This window comes from Zosterops lateralis (assembly GCF_965231275.1).
Source record: "Zosterops lateralis genome assembly, chromosome: W".
Taxonomy (NCBI): Eukaryota; Metazoa; Chordata; class Aves; order Passeriformes; family Zosteropidae; genus Zosterops; species Zosterops lateralis.
This window is the reverse complement of record NC_139801.1, coordinates 6,876,475-6,895,281: the sequence shown is the minus strand read 5'-3', so window position 1 is coordinate 6,895,281 and position 18,807 is coordinate 6,876,475. Positions and strand designations below refer to the sequence as shown.

Below are 18,807 nucleotides of genomic sequence, written 5' to 3'. Positions count from 1 at the left end.
GTCGGGGCGGGCATCTTGTTGGCAGAATTATGCCACCGCAGTGGCGGCGGTGGTCCGGCGGCCGCGGCTGGAGCCGTGGGGCTCTCTGCGCCGGACTCGGGCTGGTTTGGCTGCCTGCACCATGCGGCGGCAGCTCTACGGGCTTTGGGGAGTCGGGCCAGGGTGGGACGCTGCTGTCTCGTCAGTAGAGCCACGTTGGCAGCGGCGGCGGCGTGCTAGGAGCCGCGGGTTCTTTGCGCCGGGTTCGGGCCGGGGGCGGCCGCTCGTGCCACGTGGTGGTGGCTCCACGGGCTCTGGGGAGCCGGGTCTCCCCTGGAGCGGGCCGGGGTGGAGGCCGCCCTGTCGGTATGCCACGGTGGCTGCGGCTGCCTGGCGGGGGCCCGGGGAGCGGAGCGGGCCGGGCTGGAGACGGGCTGCCCCGTCGGTCTGCGGCTGCGGGGAGGGGAGGCGGCTGCCCAGGATGGGAGCCGCGGGCTGCTGGCATCCCGCGGGGGCCGGGGCTGGGATAGCCCGCTCCGGGGCCTGTGCAGGTTTTTTTTTAAGGTGGTCCGGGGTCTGGGGGGGTGCAGGCTCTTTCAAGGCAGCGGGCAGTCCACTCCGGGGTCGGGGGGGGGCCTGCGGGCGGCTTCCAGCGACTAGGCAGCTCTCCCCCTCACTGCCCTCCCCAGGGGGACTACGGAGGTGGCTTTTTACCATTACAATTTAAGATTATTACATTTAAAATATTAATACACTTATTCTATGACAATCAAGGGTTTCAACTCTTCAAATCTTTTAACATTTCTAATTTTCATTTTTATCACCATTGATTTGAAAGGTCAATAAAACTGAAATTATTCTCTCAAAGAATAGTTGAAGTGGTGTACACAGAAACTAATGGTTCAAAAGAGATGCTTATGCCTTGAAAGTAATTAAACACTGGGGTATCATTTTTTCTTCAATTTATTTTCCTGTTCCCCCTCCCCCCATAATTTCTCTCTGCCACTTTATCTCTAAGAAAAGATATCTGAATTTATGTATGTACAAAACATGAGTCTTTTTCTCAGTATTGAGATAGCTGCTCAGAGCAATCATTCAGGTTTTCTCACTTCATGACACTGCTGTGTAAATGTTAGAAGCAAGCATACTTTTAGCCAATGGTGCTATGCAACATGAAAATTATTGCATATATAATTTATACCAGCAGACTAATCAATTTGCTTTGCCTAATCCTACAAATGATCTAGACTGACTTTCAAAGTTTCTCCAAGTTCCATATTTGCTTTAGTACGTCCATCACAGGCTGTACATCTGTTGACAATTATTTCTTCTGATTCTCATTTTAAAAGTAGAACTGAACCTTGTATGTTTTACAGGTTTCAAGCTGTATTTTTATTATGCTGACATGTAAATTTTGTGAGGATGATTAATGAGACCTGGAGATAGTTGCTCTCAATAACTTCCCATGATGTCAGTAAGCACAGAGTAGTTTTCAGTATGTCATCTGTGATTTCTGAGAACTGTGGTGGGTTGACCCTGGCTGGATGCCGGCCACCCACCAAAGCCACTCTATCACTCCCCTGCTCAGCTGGACAGGGGAGAGAAAATATAACAAAAGGCTCATAGGGCAAGATAAGTACAGGGAGGGATCACCCACCAATTACCATTATGGGCAAAACAGACTCAACTTGGGGAATAAAAATTAGTTTAATATCAATCAAATTAGAGTAGGATAATGAGAAATAGAAATACATTTAAAACAGTTTTCCCCCACCTCTCCCTTCTTCCCAGGCTCAATTCCTGAATTCTCTACTTCCTCCTTACCCCAGCGGCATAGGGGAACGAGGAATGGAGGTTGTCATCAGTTCATCATGTTCTTTCTGCTGCTCCTTCCTCCTCAGGAAGAGGACTCTTCTCACTCTTCTGCTCCAACATGGAGTTCCTCCCACAAGAAACAGTCCTTCACAAACTTCTCCAACATGAGTCCTTCTCACAGGCTCCAGCATGGGTCTCTCTAATGTAGTGCAGTCCTTCAGGCACAGGCTGCTCCAGTGTGGGCTCCCCCACAGGGTCACAAGTCCTGCCAACAAGCCTGCTCCAGCATGGGTTCCTCTTCCCACAGGTCCTGCCACGATCCTACTCCAGGGCGATCTTCCCACAGGGTCACAGACTTCTTCAGGCATCCACCTGCTCTGGTGTGGGATCCTGCATGAGCTGCAGGTGGATCTCTGCTCCCCTGTGGATCTCTGTGGGAGGCGGGGGACAACCTTTGTCTCCATGGTCTTCACCACAGGCTGCAGGGGAATCTGCTCCAGCATCTGGAACACCTCCTCCACCTCCTTCTTCACAGACCTTGGTGTCTGCAGAGTTGTTCCTCTCATATTCTCACTCTGCTCTTCTCTGGCTGCAATTGTTCCTGCACAACAGTTTATTTCCCCTTTTTAAATATGTTATCACAGAGATGTTGCTACAACCATCACTGATTGACTTGTCCTTGGACAGCAGTGAGTCTCTGTTGGAGCTGGCTGGCATTAACTCTCTCTGACATGGGGGAAGCTTCCAGCAGCTTCTCACAGAAGCCACCCCTGTAGCCCACCACCCTACCCTTGCCATGCAAACCAAATGGAAGAACATACCATAAAAATAGTCTGCCACATATCAGAAAGAATAGATGTCAAGGAAGAAACCATTGTTTAAGAAAGCTAGCTAGTTGCTTATGTATAAACAAAACAATAGTTTTATGTCTTACAGCTTTTATATTGCTACCATCGACACAGTATTTGAATGCCATCCATGCAGAATTAATAAATGTAAAATCAAACTCCAGCACAGTTCAGGAACTCTAGGTTTTCTATCTTTCAGCATCCAAGTAGAGCTGGCTGAAATTTTTCCTCTGAAATATTCTTCTAATGGAAAACAGGCTATCTGTAAATTCAGAATTTACTGTTTGCTGAAACGAAAGCTTTCTCTAACATGCTTTCTCCCTCCTAGCTGAGAAACCCTGAAGTTTCATGTCTCCTTGATAGACTGTCAGATATATTGCCTTAGAGCTAGGACTTTCAGATTCCTCAGGATCTGTAATTGTCTATCTTGGCTTTCTGTTTCTTTTCAGATTGGCCATCTCACTTTCTGATGGGACTATCATGGCTAAAAAGGGTTGAAACATTTTATTTCTGCTGTCTCTAAATGAATTTTCAGAAATTGCATTCATTACTAATTTATAAAATCTTTTTGTTTGTGCCTTTCATAAAAGAAGAATTTGGAATTTCCTGAGAACAGGTTTTGGGTAACTCTGGTGATGTTCCTCTTTCAGAAGGTTCCCCTTTGGTTCATTTCAGTTTGGTTACAACAGATATTTTGTTTTGCTTTCAAGTAGAGGGTTCTAGGTGACGATTTTAGGAGTACTATTAAGTATGAATTTAAAATGAAAGGCAGTTAGAAAGTGAAGTTTAGACTGGGAAGTGTTACAGGCATTGTCCCAGAGAAGCTCTTGCTTTTGTTCTTCATAAATGTAAACTGAGTTTGAGTCAGGGCCAAGACTCTGACCTAACACTGACCTTTAATACTGAACATGCAGATCCACCTGAGGATGGGCCCAAGCGGGCCCATTGTTGTGAAAACAAATTGTCCTGGTTTAGGGCAAATTTGGGAGATAACTCCTGAATAAGGTCCCTCTGGGGAGCAAACTCAAACGACCCCTCCCCCCACCTGGTCCAGGAAAGAACTTCCTTGTATAAAAGTGGAAAAAACTATTTATTTAACAAAGTGTTCACAAGTATAAAAATCAATAATATTGTTATAAATGATTAGAAGCCAATCAAAATAAAAAAAATTATTTAGCAATTTTCCAAGATCAAATTAAAAAGGCCACAATAAAATCGGACAACATTGATCGAATGCTGGGTGGACAGGTTAACAGCAGCAACGGTGCCATCCAACCTTGCCCACAAATGCTGGGTCTCTGCATACAGCTTTTATACAGTTTTGTTTTTCTGTCCGGAGGCTACTGTCTATTGAAAGTCCGAATATTCATGTATTTCTTTATTTCTGAGTTAGGTTTTGAAAAGATTTCCCCCTAAGTTTGAAAGAAGTCTCAAGAGTCTTCCTGGACTTCTCCTTTGGGGTGCTGATTTGATCATCCTCTGGATCCTCCACCAAGATTGATATCAGATCTTGAGTAGCTGTGAAGTAAAAGTCCATCCTTGATGAATGGTGATGTATGGGCCATCTCCAGCCAGGCCCTGTTGTTTCTGTTGCAAATTTTGTGGTTTCACAGTTGCACAATGGGCCTTGGAATCCCAGAGACATCCTCTGTAGCTTTTAATAGTCCAAACTTTTAATACAATATTTTTATACGCGAATTTATACACTACATCTATCACAAATATGAAACAATAAAACTTCCCACCGCTCTTCAATGAGATGGTAAATTCGGAAAGTCCTTGCTGTGGATAGCTCAGCTCGTTCAGTCTCTTATCAGTTCCTCTGGTGCTGGAAAAATGCTGTCCTGGGCCCCGGTGGGACACAGGGGTGAGGTCCTGGTGCTCCTCTGGGTTTTTCAGTCCGGAGCAGGTTTAATCAGTCCCAAGAAAAAGAGAAAAAAAAACAGTCCAGGAAGCTTCTCTGCCTCAGCTAGCTAAACTAACTAAAAGCAAAAAAATAACTCTGTCCCATTGCCGGTCTGTGCTTCAGATGAACCACAGTCCCAAGAAGGAATGCAGAGGAGTGAATGCTGTTTTCTCAAAACAAACTGTGCACTTCTTCCCCTGCTTCGCTCTCAAAACCAATCTTAAAGGTACAGAACACAATATACAGCACAAACAGATAATTAGGGATACAAGCATCATAAAGTCACCCTAGGACACAAATACATATTTTATTTTATGGTGAGCAGGCTATTGTTACATTTCATTATCTTCACAGACTATTACATGTCTTTATGGCATTTTTTTAAAGACTCAAAAGCTGATTACTATTTGCCGTGACTGTGGATCTACAAAGTAATCTATAATAGCTCAAGACTCACTGGGTTAGATCAGGAAATGTGCTGACAGCTAGTCTACATTCTGCTGTAGAAGGTTGTGTAAATAGGTGCCCTTAACCAACTAAGTTAAACATAACTTTTTAATTTTTTTATCATGTGTGTATCTTGAAGCCTCAGAGTTGGAACTCTGCAAGTGCTTTTTTTTTTCCTTTCTTTTGAATTGGAGATTTTCATGGATTTTTCATTCTTCCTCAGCTTTTTCTGGCCTGTGCCAGGTATAGTAGAGCTGCTGCTCCCCTATTAGGAGTTAACTGAAAAATAGAGAGAAAATGTATATTTCTGTAGTGGGAAGAGATTTTTACTAACTCTTATGGGTAAAAAAAAAGTATTCTGAAAAACATTACATGATCTTGTCACCAAAACTGTGGGAAAAACAAAAACCCTCCAACATTTTTAGAGAATCAAGGCATTACTTTGTTCTGGCCAGGATGTTGTTCTGGCCAGGATGTGCAACAGAAATCATTTCATGCACACATTGCCTGGGTTGTGCAGAGAAAATCATTCTATCACACATGATTCCTACTAGGTTTTTCACATACCTATACAGTCAAAACCCAGAGAAATTCATTGGTCAATGTTCATTGGTCCCAAGTTACACAGTTCTTAGGAATTGGTTTCCTATTGGTTATTGATCCCTTTGCCTTTGATGTTAATTAGGTTCTCATTCTTTGTTCTCTTATCGCTTCCCAGGCCAGGTGTCTTTGACCATGCCAGAGGTGATATTTGGAGTTGATGTTTTTAATGGTCATTATTTTTTGTGTATCTTCAATGCTACTCTCAGTCTTGTTGAGATGTTAAGCTCATCAGGCCTCGAGTGGTGAAACAGTCCTTTAAAAAGAAACTTCAATTCCTTTCCCCCAGGCAAAGGCAAACAAGACCCCTGACTAAAGTTATATTAAAAAAAAAATTAAACTTTGTAACATTTCCAACACTTGGAGTGGTATAGTTAAAGTCACTTAATTGAAAAGTATTTTAAAAATAAATTCAGTTTTCATTGCTAAAGAAGGGGAAAAAATTTCTAGCACTTGAATTGTTTGCATAATAATGTAACACTTTCTGGAAATAGAAAGAAGTATATATTTATCATGCCACAGCTGTAAGTTTGCTTGTGTAAAGTCTGATTTCAAAAATTATTTTTATGTAAAGAGACTATTTAATTGAAAACAGTAGAGTGTAGGAGTCTTTTTTTTTTTTGTATATATTGCACACCATCTTGCATGTTTTTTGGCAAAGAAATGTCTGGTGCGAACCAAAGTCTTAATTTACAGAATGGCTGACTTCTTTGTGAGTAACAGCTACTCTCAAATCAGCTCTGAGTTGACTTATCCAAAATCTTAAATGCCTTTCCAACCTTCTATTTATGGCCTTTAAAAAAAAATCTGTGACATATTTCAGTAATTACTTTCTAGAGATCCAGAGCTTTTTAAAAACTTTCTAAATATTGGTCATCTATATAATCTATATTATCATGTTCATAGAAATCTATATTTAATGGCATGCATTAGTGACTGGTTTGTGTTTAGCAGACTTCTGATGTATGCGTCTGATATCTCTATATATTGGCAGCTTTTATTTGCAAAAAGAATAAAATAAAATTGTATTGCCCTTGATTTAAGTGAGCCTTTGCTACTGGTTAGGATAAATTTTGTGAAAGGGCATTTGGTTTTTTTTACTGAATTTTTCTCTGTAGAAGCACAAAGTGGATGTTTTCACAGAGATTCAACAACGTGAGTTTTGGAAAGTCTTTCTGGATTGTAACAAGTGTCTTCACAGTAATTTCTCAAAAAACAATTTCTCAGAAATTTTGTTTTGTCTTAGATACCATTCTTGCATGTTTTTTAATATTTAACTGTTGCTAGTCTTGTGAGAGACTGTAATGTTATAGTTAATGGCTTAAACATTGTTATGAAGGACTTTTTGCCCATTATGGCAAAACTGTATGTAAAAATATAGTTGAAGAAGTGTGGTAGTGTGGTTCATAGAACAAATGTAACTTGCAGTTTGGCAGTCCATATTAGAACAACTATATTGGGTTTGTGTGGTGTTATAAAAGGCGTAGGCAAATTAATAGTTAAAGAGAATTTATTAAATAGTCAAAATATAAGTTTTGGAAAAGCCAGAAGCAAAACAGTACCGAGCCCGGGGTCGACGCTGGGTGGACAGCGAATCGGACTATATAGCCCTGATTCCCCCATGGTTCACGAGTTCTGCCTTTGCCGGGTCCTGTTTTTATACAGTTTTCCAACTGAACAGAGTTTTTTTCATTCTTTTGTTGCTCTTGTTTCTTTAGCATATTTATGTATTTTCTTTCTCGCTGCGAAAAATTTTCCAGGAAGGGATGAATACTTAAGAAAGGTTTTCCAGGAATGGATGAATTAGTTCGGGCAATACACATCTTTGGCAGGCATATTATCTGATCTTAGGATGCATATCATGGAGGTGTTGTCAGATGAAAATCCATTGGAATACACATTTCTGGAGACAGTCTAGTGCTTGATGATTCCCTCTTTTCTGGTGCAAATCGCTTTCTTCCCGTTACTGGCTTTGTTTTCGCAAAACGCTGAAATGTTTAATTCTCCAGCATTAATTATTTTATAACATATATCACATGCGGCAAGGTTTTGGTAGCAGGGGGGGCTTCTGTGCAAAGTGCTGAGAGCTTCCTTCATGTCCAGCAGAGCCAATGTCAGCTGGCTCCAGGACAGATCCGCTACCGGCCAAGGCTGAGCCAATTAGAAATGGTGGTAACACTTTTGTGATAACATATTTAAGAAGGGGAGAGAAAACTTCATGAGAGCAATTGCAGCCAGAGAGGAGTGAGAATATATGAGAAAAACAACTCTGCAGACACCAAGGTCAGTGAAGGAAGGAGTGGAGGTGCTCCAGGTGTTGGAGCAGATTCCCTTCCAACCTGTGGTGAAGATGTGGTAGTTTAGCACGGATGTGAAGTTTTTTTTTCTCTAAAGAAGTTATAGGAAATGTTAACAGCTTGGTTGACCAATTAAAGAGTTAGTTATGCCTCTGGAAAACCCTGACTTAAAATTAGAGGATCCCAAGTGACTGGCCCTTTTCCTTCCAGCCCCAGAGGAAGTAAAGTAGTCCCAGTTATCTCCTTGTTGGGGGGGGGGCGGGATGGCCCGGCCTGCCCCGACCCAGGCTTTTCACAGGAGGCCTGCCTGTCCTGGTGACTCCCGGGCAGGGGGAGACGAGCATATGCTCCCATCCCAGCCCAGATCAATTTTTAAGTAGCTGTAAAACACCCTGCCGCTCCCGCTATGCGGGGGAGCTGTCCGTAGGCCTGAGCCCTTTCCCCCAGCAGGGAGAAGGAAGCCTGCAGCCTCTGATAGCAGCTCCAAGCTAAGCCACTCCAGATGAAACCGAGGGGTGGGGGCAGAAAGCATCCACCAGCCAGGCTGCTCCAAGATTCCTCGACCTGAGTTCTCTTCCCCTATACTCTCGGCTTTTGAAAATCCTGGCAGCTGCTGCCAAGCAGAGATCACATGACCCATCTACAAGAATGTTAATCTCTTTCCTGACACAAATTAAAACTTTTAAAAAGTCTAACCCTTCTCAGAGAGAGGGGAAAAGCCAAATTGAAGACATGTAAAGAGACTATAAAAATCTCAAAGTCAGTAAAAAAAGAGTGACCTCTTATGTAGAAAAAATAGCAAGTTGCCTTAGTTCTAGGCTGAAAAATCTCCTATGAGTTGTAGTAACAAACTGTAATATAAATATGCTAGAATAATCCTTTAAATTATAGACAATATAAATTGGGGAGAAGATTTGTGAGTTTTTAAGCAAAAGTATCTGTGATTAACTGAGTAAATATTGAATTAGAAGGTGTAATTTGGTTATCCCATAAGAAGTTTGCACAGAGAAAAATGAGAAGCCCTCTGCGCCAGTGAAAGAAGTAAGAAGACATGTCTGTTCCCTAAAATAAAAAATTCTTTGACTTTGAAGTTGCTTATCTTTAAAAAGTAGCATCCCAATATATATGTGAGTCTACAGCCCATATGTAGTCACAAAAAAAAGCTACATAATATAAAAATTTCCACAACTGCAAAAGCTCCTGGGCGGGTTGCTTTTGTGTAAGTTAAAAGACACAAACAGACTGTTTCTCTTGTAAAAAATTACCAAAACAATGTTATAAATGATTAAGAGCCAATTCAAAATAAAATAATTTATTTAACAATTTACCAAGGTTGGATTGCAAAAACCACAATAAAAACAACATCGATCAGTGTTGGGTGGACAAGGCTGACAGCATCAATGGTGCTATTTGACCGTGCCCATGAATGCTGGGTATTGGTGTACAGTCTTTATACAGTTTTTTTGTCCGGAGGCTAGGATTATTGAGACAGTCCGAATATTCACGTGTTTCTTGTATTCTGAAAGGATTTCCCGTAAGTGCCAAAAGTTTTCCTGGACCCCCTCCTTTGGGGTGCAGATGAAAAATTCGAATTATTCATATGGCTCTGAGCTCTGGTTTCCCGTGAGTTCTGAAATCTCTCTCAGGGTGCAGATGTCTTCCAAGATGAATATCAGGCTCTTAAGTAGATGTAAAGTAGACATTCCTCATAGATGTATGGGCCATTCTCTGGCCAGACCATGCTGTTTCTGTTGCAAATGAGGTGCTCCACAGGTGCAAAATGGGTCCAGGAACTGTTGAGATGTCCCTGGTAACTTTTTCTCTTTAATAGCCCATGCTTTTTAATACAACAATTTTATACACAAATTTATATTCTATATCTATCACAACAACAAGAGAAACTTCTCTCTCTCAGAAACTGAATAAGAAACTATTTTATAAGTAGTACAAACATAAAGTTCTTTACATTGTTTGTAAAAAATGAACAGTTTGTAATAAAAAAAAAAGTGAGTTTGGAAATTTCATTTATTTTTTTCTTATTATTTTCTTCTTAGTGTGTGTTAATAAATCTCATTACCTTAAGTCTGTTTTGCCTTTTTCTCCCAAATCCTATCCCCCAGAAAAAAAGGGGTAAACACTCAAACCACTAAACTAAATTAAACAAAAAGAAAATTCAATAAACGTAAAACCACTACAAAAGACCACGGTGAAGCAGCTGTGTCCCTGTTCTTGATATCTTGCTGGTTTTGCATCTCTTTCCTGAAGTTTCCCTTCTTTTTAAAGAGCAGAGACCAAGTGTCAAAACTAATAGACAAAACTTGTTATGAATAAATGGGCGGAGATAATATTAATCTCCTTAAAATGCCTTTATTAATCAGCTCTTATAATGGTTGCTCGAGGGGTTTTTGGCAGCCCGTGTGCCGTGGAGGAGGAGGGTGCTGAACAGCTCTGCTGCAGGGAGTTGAGCAGAGCTGGAGAACCCGTCCCTCGCTGGGAGTGTTTTCAGAGTTCTGAATTGCTTTTGTTTTCTTCGGGGGTCTCACTTCTGGTTTGGCACTCTTAAGTCACAGCCAGTCACAGAAACTGGAAAAATCAGTTCCCCTGATACTTTAGGGTCTACACGGCCCAGCATTGGTTCTTGTGTGTTTTAATTTTACTTAGTTTTATTTTTATTAGGGGTTTCTAGTGTTAAAAGAGTCCCGACATGCACCTCGGACTTTTGATTTGCATGTGGGGTCTGCCTGGGCGCACCCGGGGACGCGGCTCCGCGGGCTTGTGGACGCGCCATCTAGCAGCGGCGGCTGGCCGCTTGTCGGCTGAGCCACGTGGTGGTTTTGCGGGCTTTGGGGTTTTTCCGCGCCGGGGCTTGGGCTGGGACGGGCAACTGCTTGGCGGCTGGAGCTTGGGGGGGGAGCGGCTGGTTCCTTTTCTCTCTCTCGGTCTCGGCGGAGGCTGGCTGCGGGCGGCCGGGGTCTCTGCGGTGGGCAGCGCTGGGCCCGGGCTGGGACGCGTGGGGAGCCAGCGACTCGGCGGGGACCACGGAGAGCCAGCCCCGCAGCGGTGGGAGTCGGGGCTGGGGCGGGCTTCGGGATCTCCCGTGCTGGGCTTGGGGGGGAGCAGCCGGCCCCTCTCTCCCCCGTTCCGGCAGCGGCAGCGCCGGCCGCTCCGGCGTCGGGGGGGGGGGGGCAGGGAGCTCGCGGTGCCGGGCTTCTTTGAATGGAGCTCTAGAGGTTCGTTTTTAACATGGTCTGGGGGTTGCCACGGAGGTGGCTCCTCACTGCTACATTACAAGATAAACATTTCAAATTTCATTTTTATCAAAACTAATAGAGGATGAGTCTGTTTTCTCTTTCATGTTTCAGTACAGGAATGGTGTTTACTAGTGATGCTGGTGTATGAGGGCCAGAGTACTATTTAGAGAATGCAGTAAGCCTCTTTTTCTATTTGCTTTCAGGTGGAAATGGAAATATCTTATTGCCTTTCATTCTTCACAGGGTTACACGTCATTTTGGAATGATTGCATCTCCTCGGGATTGCGTGGCTGTATGTTAATTGAATTGGCATTGCGAGGACGTCTTCAGTTAGAGGCTTGCGGAATGAGGCGTAAAAGTCTATTAACAAGAAAGGTAAGTGGAGGAAAACGGTCATATTTACTTTTGTGTTGTGCTTCAGGCAATACGGTAGCTATAAATTAAGGGTGATTGTAACAAATATAGGTTTTTTTTCTTTATATGCGGTTTTGGAGGTTAGGATTTTTTCTTTTCTTTCTGTCATGGAATTTTGTCCTATTTGTTGCTAAGAGACAATAATGACAGGTACTTAAGAGAGACAAAAGATGTAGCCAAGGGGGAGGGGGAGGAGTGCAGCTGGAGATACTATCTTAGCTGAGGGACTTTCTCTTGGGAAGGGCAGAGATACCCTGAGATTTTGGCTGGGGGGTGAGGGGCTGGACTTCTCGCTTGCTCTCGGGATTGAAGGGGAGACAGGCTGCAGTTGCTGTGGGAAGAATTCACCAGGCTGCTGCTGCCCAGCCCCGCCGTTTCTCTGCCTCTGCTCTGGATTTTTTGCTACACTGTAACTCCTCACCCCCTGCCTGTTGGGACACCCCTGCGGCTCCTGCTACAGCTGCGGAGTATCTGTTACATTTTGCTTGCCACTCCGGGGTCTGCTCACCTCTACTATTCCAGCTTGCCGCTTCCAAGGTTCCTGCTACAGCTCATTTCGCTATCTGGAGGGATACCAGGAACCATTGCCCCTGTGAGGTTGTAAAGGAAGCCCTTTTTCAGTATCTTCCACTGGCTGCACCCCCCATTACCCACATGAAGAAGCAACTGAGCGCCCTCTGCAGCCATGGAAGAATTAGCGCACCCACTCTGCCTGACTGGGACCCAACAGCACCCCTGTCGGCTGTGACCATAACTGCACCAAAGGGGAAAGTGCTTGACAGCTGAGAGAAGGCTATGGTTCGGGTTTCTGGTTTTGTTTGTTGCTGCTTCCATTGTTGCTGTTTGTTTACCTTGTTATACATATACCTACTAGCAAAGAACTGTCCTTCCTTTTCCCATATCTTTGCCTGAAAGCCCCTTAATTTCAAAGTTATAATAATTTGGAAAAAGGGGGTCATATTTTCCATTTTACAGGGAAGTTCCCACCAGAAGCCAGGGATACCGATAAGAGAGGGTTAGACTAGACAAACGCAGATACGACCAGTATGGTTAATTCTACGAAGTCCATTTATTACGTGCAGTGCAGCTACTTATATACTATTCTACATTGTTTATACATGTAACAACTTTTTCATTGGCACACAGCAGAGGAAAGAATGTAAACACACATTGTTTGGTTTACTCTTAAGATGGCTAACACCTGCATACTAACAATTCTATTTAATGACCTTCAACACCCTATTATCTTTCCCAAACACCTTAATATCCAATTCTAACTGCGCCACAACTAACTGAGAAATTTTTTGCTGTGTCATAGGCCTTGGGCCCCAACTAGGCCTCAGCTAGGCCTCAACCAGGCCTCAGTTAGGCCACAGTTAGGCCTCAGTTAGGGTAGTTCAAGAAGGTCTAAATACACATCATGCCCTCCTTTCCCGAGGAAATCCGTAACACCCACCTTCATTGGCAGACACCTATCTTTCAAACCAAGGCAATGGGGATAGGGATTCTGAGTAGTGACCTAAGATAGGTGCAGATGATTTATTAAAAAAATATGGATATTGATCTAATACCGATATCCAACTATGACGGACAAAGACTCTCTAACAGTTTAAAGTTAGAAAGTGTATGTTTATTACGACGCCGGGCAGCGTGCGGGATCACTCCCAAATACACATGCGCAATTTACAGATGATCACAGGGTCTTTTTATGTACAGGAGTATTGAATACCCAAAACACAAATGCATATTCATAACTGGTACATCCCATTCCCCGCTTTGTATGGTAATTAGCCAAAAAGCCATTAAGCATGCGCAGTTTGTTCTTTGAAATGGATTGGTGGTCTTTTTTATGGGGTGGGGTCCCAAAATGATGAAGAAAGATTGTCTTCCTCAGCTCTGACTTTTAAACCTTTAGTGTTACATGACAACTGAATGCTGTTTTTCCAGGACTGTTTGATTTATGATTGTATTGTATTCATGGAGTCTATTGATTATTCAGGATGTAAAAGCCTAGTTTGACAGGTTCCATGATTTATCAGTTCCTTCAATCCGGCTTCTGTTAACAAAAGGGAAGCTTAGCTACCTTACCTCAGCAATATCTATTTTAACTAAAGTCCTTAATTCTTCTAAATCAATGCTTCACAGAGTTATAACCTAAAAAGTTTTAATGGTGAGCTGAAGTACCTTGTAAAATTTTCTGCGTTTGTTCTCTGTTCCTGTTTGTTCTCTTGATGTGTTTATGCTGCACACAATCAGTTGGCAGTGGCTCTGGCCAGTGTGGTGGCAGCATTTGCTGCTGAGAAGCCAGTAGCACTAGTTGTAATCTGCTGAATGAACTGCATTTTGCAATGTTTGTGAGATGCAGGTTGCGGCTGAGAGGGATGACTGAGAGATTCAGATGTATCCTGCAAGTCACCAGTTTAATACTGGTGTACATAGTGTTGCAATTAGTGCTTGCCGTGCATGTGTTGGGGTTTAGGAGTTCTCCTTTTGTTTCTTTCTCTGAGAATTTTCTCCCATTTTTTGTTGCTAAGAGACAAGAATGACCGAGTTCTTAAGAGAGACACAAGAAGTTTCCCTGGGAAGGGTGCAGCTGGCTTTCCTCTTATCTGGGACGTATCTCATGGAGGGGCAGAGATACCGTGAGAATTGGGCTGGAGAAAAGGGGTTGAGTGCAGCTCCCACCTCTCTCTTGCTCTTGACTTTGGAGGAGGATGGTTGGAGCTGCTGCCTGGGAGGAGGGGAATTCACTACTACTGCAGGAGCCCAGCCAGGTCCTTCTTCTTCTGCCGTGGGGTGAGCATTTGCTCATGAGAGAAACCACTGAACTGAGATCTTATTAACACCCTACCTCACTAAAAAACAAGGACTTTCACCATCTGCTCAGGTGCCTCAGGGGAAAACCCCGGAATCCCTGAGTCCCCTCCCCCTGTAAGGGGGCCTCTCTCTCTCTCAGCCGTGTTCAGGATCTGGGCAGCCACTGCCCAGCCCTTGCCATTTTCTCTGCCACTGCTCTGAGTTTTCTTTGCTACACTGTAATTTGTACCCCCTGCCTGCCCAGATGCCCCACGGTTCCAGCTACAGATGCCAAGTTTCTGATACATCTCATCTACCGATCTGGGACTTTGCTCATCCCTGCCTTCCCAGTTTGCTACTACAAGGTCCCTGCTACAGCTACTTTTGCTATCCAAAGGGGCCACTGGAATCAGCTGCCCCTGGGTGTTCATACAAGAAACCCCTTCTCCATCCCTTTCTGCCAGCTGCATCTACCATTGTCCAGGTGGAGAAAAGATTCCTGGACTCGTGCCGCAGCACCCCCTGTAGCCGCGGGGGAATCATTGCACCTGCCCTTCCCACCAGGAGCCTGCCAGCACCCCTGCCAGCTGCAACTGTTAATTACACCAAAGAGGAAAGCACCCACAGCCAAGAAGGCTGTTACTGGGTTTCTGGTTCTGCTTGTTGTTGCTGCCATAGTTGCTGTTGTTTGTTTGCCTTGTTATACATACTAGTAAAGAACTGTTACACCCAAGGTGGACTTAAAGTGATCACAAAATGGATGACTGGTCACGAGGTCTTACACTTTTATAAGTTTTGGCCCACTTGCATATTGGGGTTTAATTGTCCGATTACAGCTTCAGGTTGTGAAGCCTCATCCTTCTTGATTTCTTTCTTCAGTCTGCCGTTGTTTATGCTTTTGGGCCTGAAAGTTGTACTCATTGTCCTTGCTCTTCAGCAGGAAAAGGATTTGTTTTGTCTACCTACTCTATGAAGAGAGCTTACTAACACTTAGTATGAGGCTCAGAACTACACTCCTAGGCAGCACAGAATCTGAAAATCATGAGAGCTAAAACTTTAAGCATCCTTTCCCCCATTTAGAGGCTTGACAAGGCCTTTTCCTTGTCGAGTGTCTATTCTAAATATCTACTAATAAAAGGTATTCAATAACAGATAAGTATCTAAAAATAGTAAACAACTAACAAGAATAAAAACAACAGTAAATATCTAATAATAGATAAATATCTAGCAATAATAGTAATAATAATAAACAGTAATAAACATCTAACAGTAGTAATGCCTTGTACAACTGGGTATCATGCAAAGAATAATGATTATTGTGAACAGTTCTTTAGACACAGAAGAGGAATCATTTAAAGCATGTTTTCATCTGCATGAGTCTGTTTTTACAGTTGTTTCAGGAGCAGAAGTATTCTTAACTCTGGAGTAATGAATCCAGGGTCCTTTGCCAGCAACTTTGACTGCGGTGAGAGTGGTCAGCACAACTTGGAATGGTCCTCTCCATCTGGCTTGTAGAGGATCAGTTTCCCACCACTTAATAAAGACCCAGTCTCCAGATTAGAAGGGATGTGCAGGTGTGTCAAGTCCTATGGGTCTGGATAGCACAATGTAAGTCTGGAACTTCTGCAAAGTGGAACCTAAAGCCATTAGATATCTCTGTAAATCAAGTTTCTCCTTCATGTGAATTTCACCTGGAATATGTGGAATCTAATATGGTGTGCTATACAGTATTTCATAGGGACTGATATTATTCCTCCACCTTGGTTGTATGCGAATTCTCAGTAAAGCTATAGGCAAGGCCTGAACCCATGTAATGGATGTTTCCAGACAAATTTTGCTAATTTATGTTTTGAGAGTCCCATTCATACATTCAACTTTACCACTTGCTTGGGGTCTATAAGGTGTATGCAGATCCCAAGTAATTCCCAAAATCTGGCTGACTTCTTTAACCACTGTTGCAACAAAGTGTGGTCCCCTATTTGATGACATCCCCAAAGGAACCCTGAACCTTGGAATTATATGATTGAGCAGGACTTTCACCAGTTCCTTGGCTGTATTAGTGTGACAGGGGTAAGCTTCTGGCCATCCACTGAAGGTGTCAACTAACACCAGTATGTACCAGTATTCCTCCTAGCGTGGTAACTCTGAAAAATCTATGTGCCAATAACTTCCAGGAAGATTGCCTGCTTTAGTTACTCCTAATACAACTCTTTTTCTTGTGTCAGGGTTGTTTTTACAGCAGATTTCACATTTGTGCACTACTGATTGTATGTCAGTCATTCCCTTTCCTATTACTACCTTTTTTAGATGTTTCAGCAGATTTTCAACCCCAAAGTGTGTGTTTTTGTGTTCTCTTTGAGCTAGTTCTTACAGGATCAGGGATGGGACTACAGCCTGATATGCTGGTGTAACAGCCCACCCACTTTCTGTGATCTCAGCTTTAAGAAACTTGATTAGTTTGTGGTCTGCTTGGTCATGTTTTGGAGTGAACCCTGACAAATCAATCTCCTTTTGTGGAATTACTGTGAGAATACATTTTTCTGCAATCCCTCTTGCTGCTTTATCAGCAAGACGGTTTCCCAATCCTGGAGTGGTTTTCCTTTTTTGGTGACCTCTGCAATGCATGATAGCTACTTCTATAGTTTTTTTTAATGCTCTCTAAGAGGGCAAGTATTTGTTCAGCATGTTTGATTTGATTACCTTGAGTGTTCAGAAGTCCTCTCTCTTTCCAGATGGCTCCATGGGCATGGAGAACACTAAATTCATATTTAGAGTCAGTCCATACCTTTTTCTCTTTGCTTGGGTATAGGACTCTTGTCAGTGCAATCAGTTTGGCTTTCTGTGATGACAAATCTGCTGGTAGGGCCTTTGCCTCCATCACCTCGGCCCAGGCTGGTGGTGCTGACGGCTGCTGGGGCCCGGTCAGGCCTGGCCAGGCCTCCCAGGCTGTGGTTTTAGTGGCAGCATGTTTAACCACTGCTCGAGTTCGATCCGGCTGAGACAGGGCCCTCTCTCTTCCTCTCCTCCTGCCTGACTGCCTCAGGCAGGGCTGCCCGGCCCGGCCCCCTGCGGCAAGCAGGGAGCCGGGCTGGTTTACCTCTCTCAAATCCCAGAAGAAAGAGGGCTCTTCCAGCGATTTCTCCGATTTTTAACCCTGTGTGTTCGCAGAGGCATGTCACCTTTCTAATGGCTATATTATCTGTCAATTTTCATGCCTAGTCACTGATTGGCCTTGCTATAACTTCCTCAGAAGAATTACATTTTTTTCCTAAACCACCACAAGGGGTCTACAAGGTGGTATTGTAAAAAGGGACAAGTTCTGGCCTGTACGGCATGGCACAGAGCCTTTAGCAAGTCAAGTAGCCATGCATTGTTAATTTCCTTTAGTAGTGCTCGATCTAATCTCTGTGTGATATCAGCAACAGGTAGATTCGGTCACAACATTTAAAGGAATGTGGGGAAAATGTTGGAAAGCTATAGCTACAGCCCATAGCCCTACTGACTGAGGTGTTCCATTCTCATAACCCTCCAATGTTTACCACTCATCTTTCTCTTTCCATGTTACAGTGGCCTTTCCCATTTTTCCAGAACCATCAGTAAACACTAACACCTTTTAGGGGTGTTTGGCTATCCAGAGGTTTTAGAGACAGTGCAGTTTCTCCACTAAACTTCAGCAATTTTTGGTTTGGTCAATGGTAAGTGATTTGTTTTGAGAAATTTTTCAAGGGACTTTGCAAGGCTGTGTAGCTAGCAAAAGACCATTTGAATCGCTCTTGTGTTACAGGTAGAATAATTTTTGAAGGATCTTTAGCATTCAATTGTAAACACTTGTGACAACATTTGATAATTAATTGTGCAATTAGCTCAAAAACTGTGAGTGCCATCTTTTTTGGTTGATAAGGTAAAAACATCCACTCTAGTATGTGCAAAGGATCGGGCCAGTGAATATCCCACTGCCCAATAATACCACTAGGGTGAAAATTAACGAGAATAAACAGTGATACACACCTTTGGGCATATCCGATGGACTTGTTCGTTATGGCTTGCTCTACTGTTTCGAGAGTGGATTTTGCCTTTGGGGTTAAATTTTCTGGGGGAAGTTAATCCAGGATCATTTTTTAGAAGGTTAAATAAGGATGTTGATTGTGAGTTGGTTAATCTTAGGTAGGACTTAATCCAGTTGAGGGCATCTAGTTTCTCCTTTTCGAGGGACCACTGTGGTACCCTCTGACTAATAATTTTTGTAGGATGCAGATTAACAATGATAATAAACACTGTAATACAGATTAAAAGATCTTGTGCATCGTTACGATTTGGGGCAGCTCAAATAATGATATGTAGAACTCCGGTTCTTCGGAGGGCATTATAGCAAAAGTTTATTGAAAGACAGACTCTTTTATACAGTGTTTCAGTACAATCAATATGATTGGTCATTTAGAGCAATGCCTCTCAAC

General features: G+C 43.1%; 1 protein-coding gene across 3 annotated transcripts in view; it reads left to right on the top strand.

Annotated features, from left to right (window-relative positions):
* LOC310922286 (Golgi phosphoprotein 3-like) overlaps window positions 1–18,807 on the top strand; it is a 109,536-nt gene that overhangs the window by 31,568 nt on the left and 59,161 nt on the right. For all 3 annotated transcript variants that reach the window (XM_083882728.1, XM_083882729.1, XM_083882730.1), the window contains exon 2: window positions 11,387–11,518. In XM_083882728.1, the coding sequence (XP_083738854.1) occupies window positions 11,387–11,518 (132 nt within the window). The remainder of the gene's footprint in view (window positions 1–11,386; window positions 11,519–18,807) is intronic.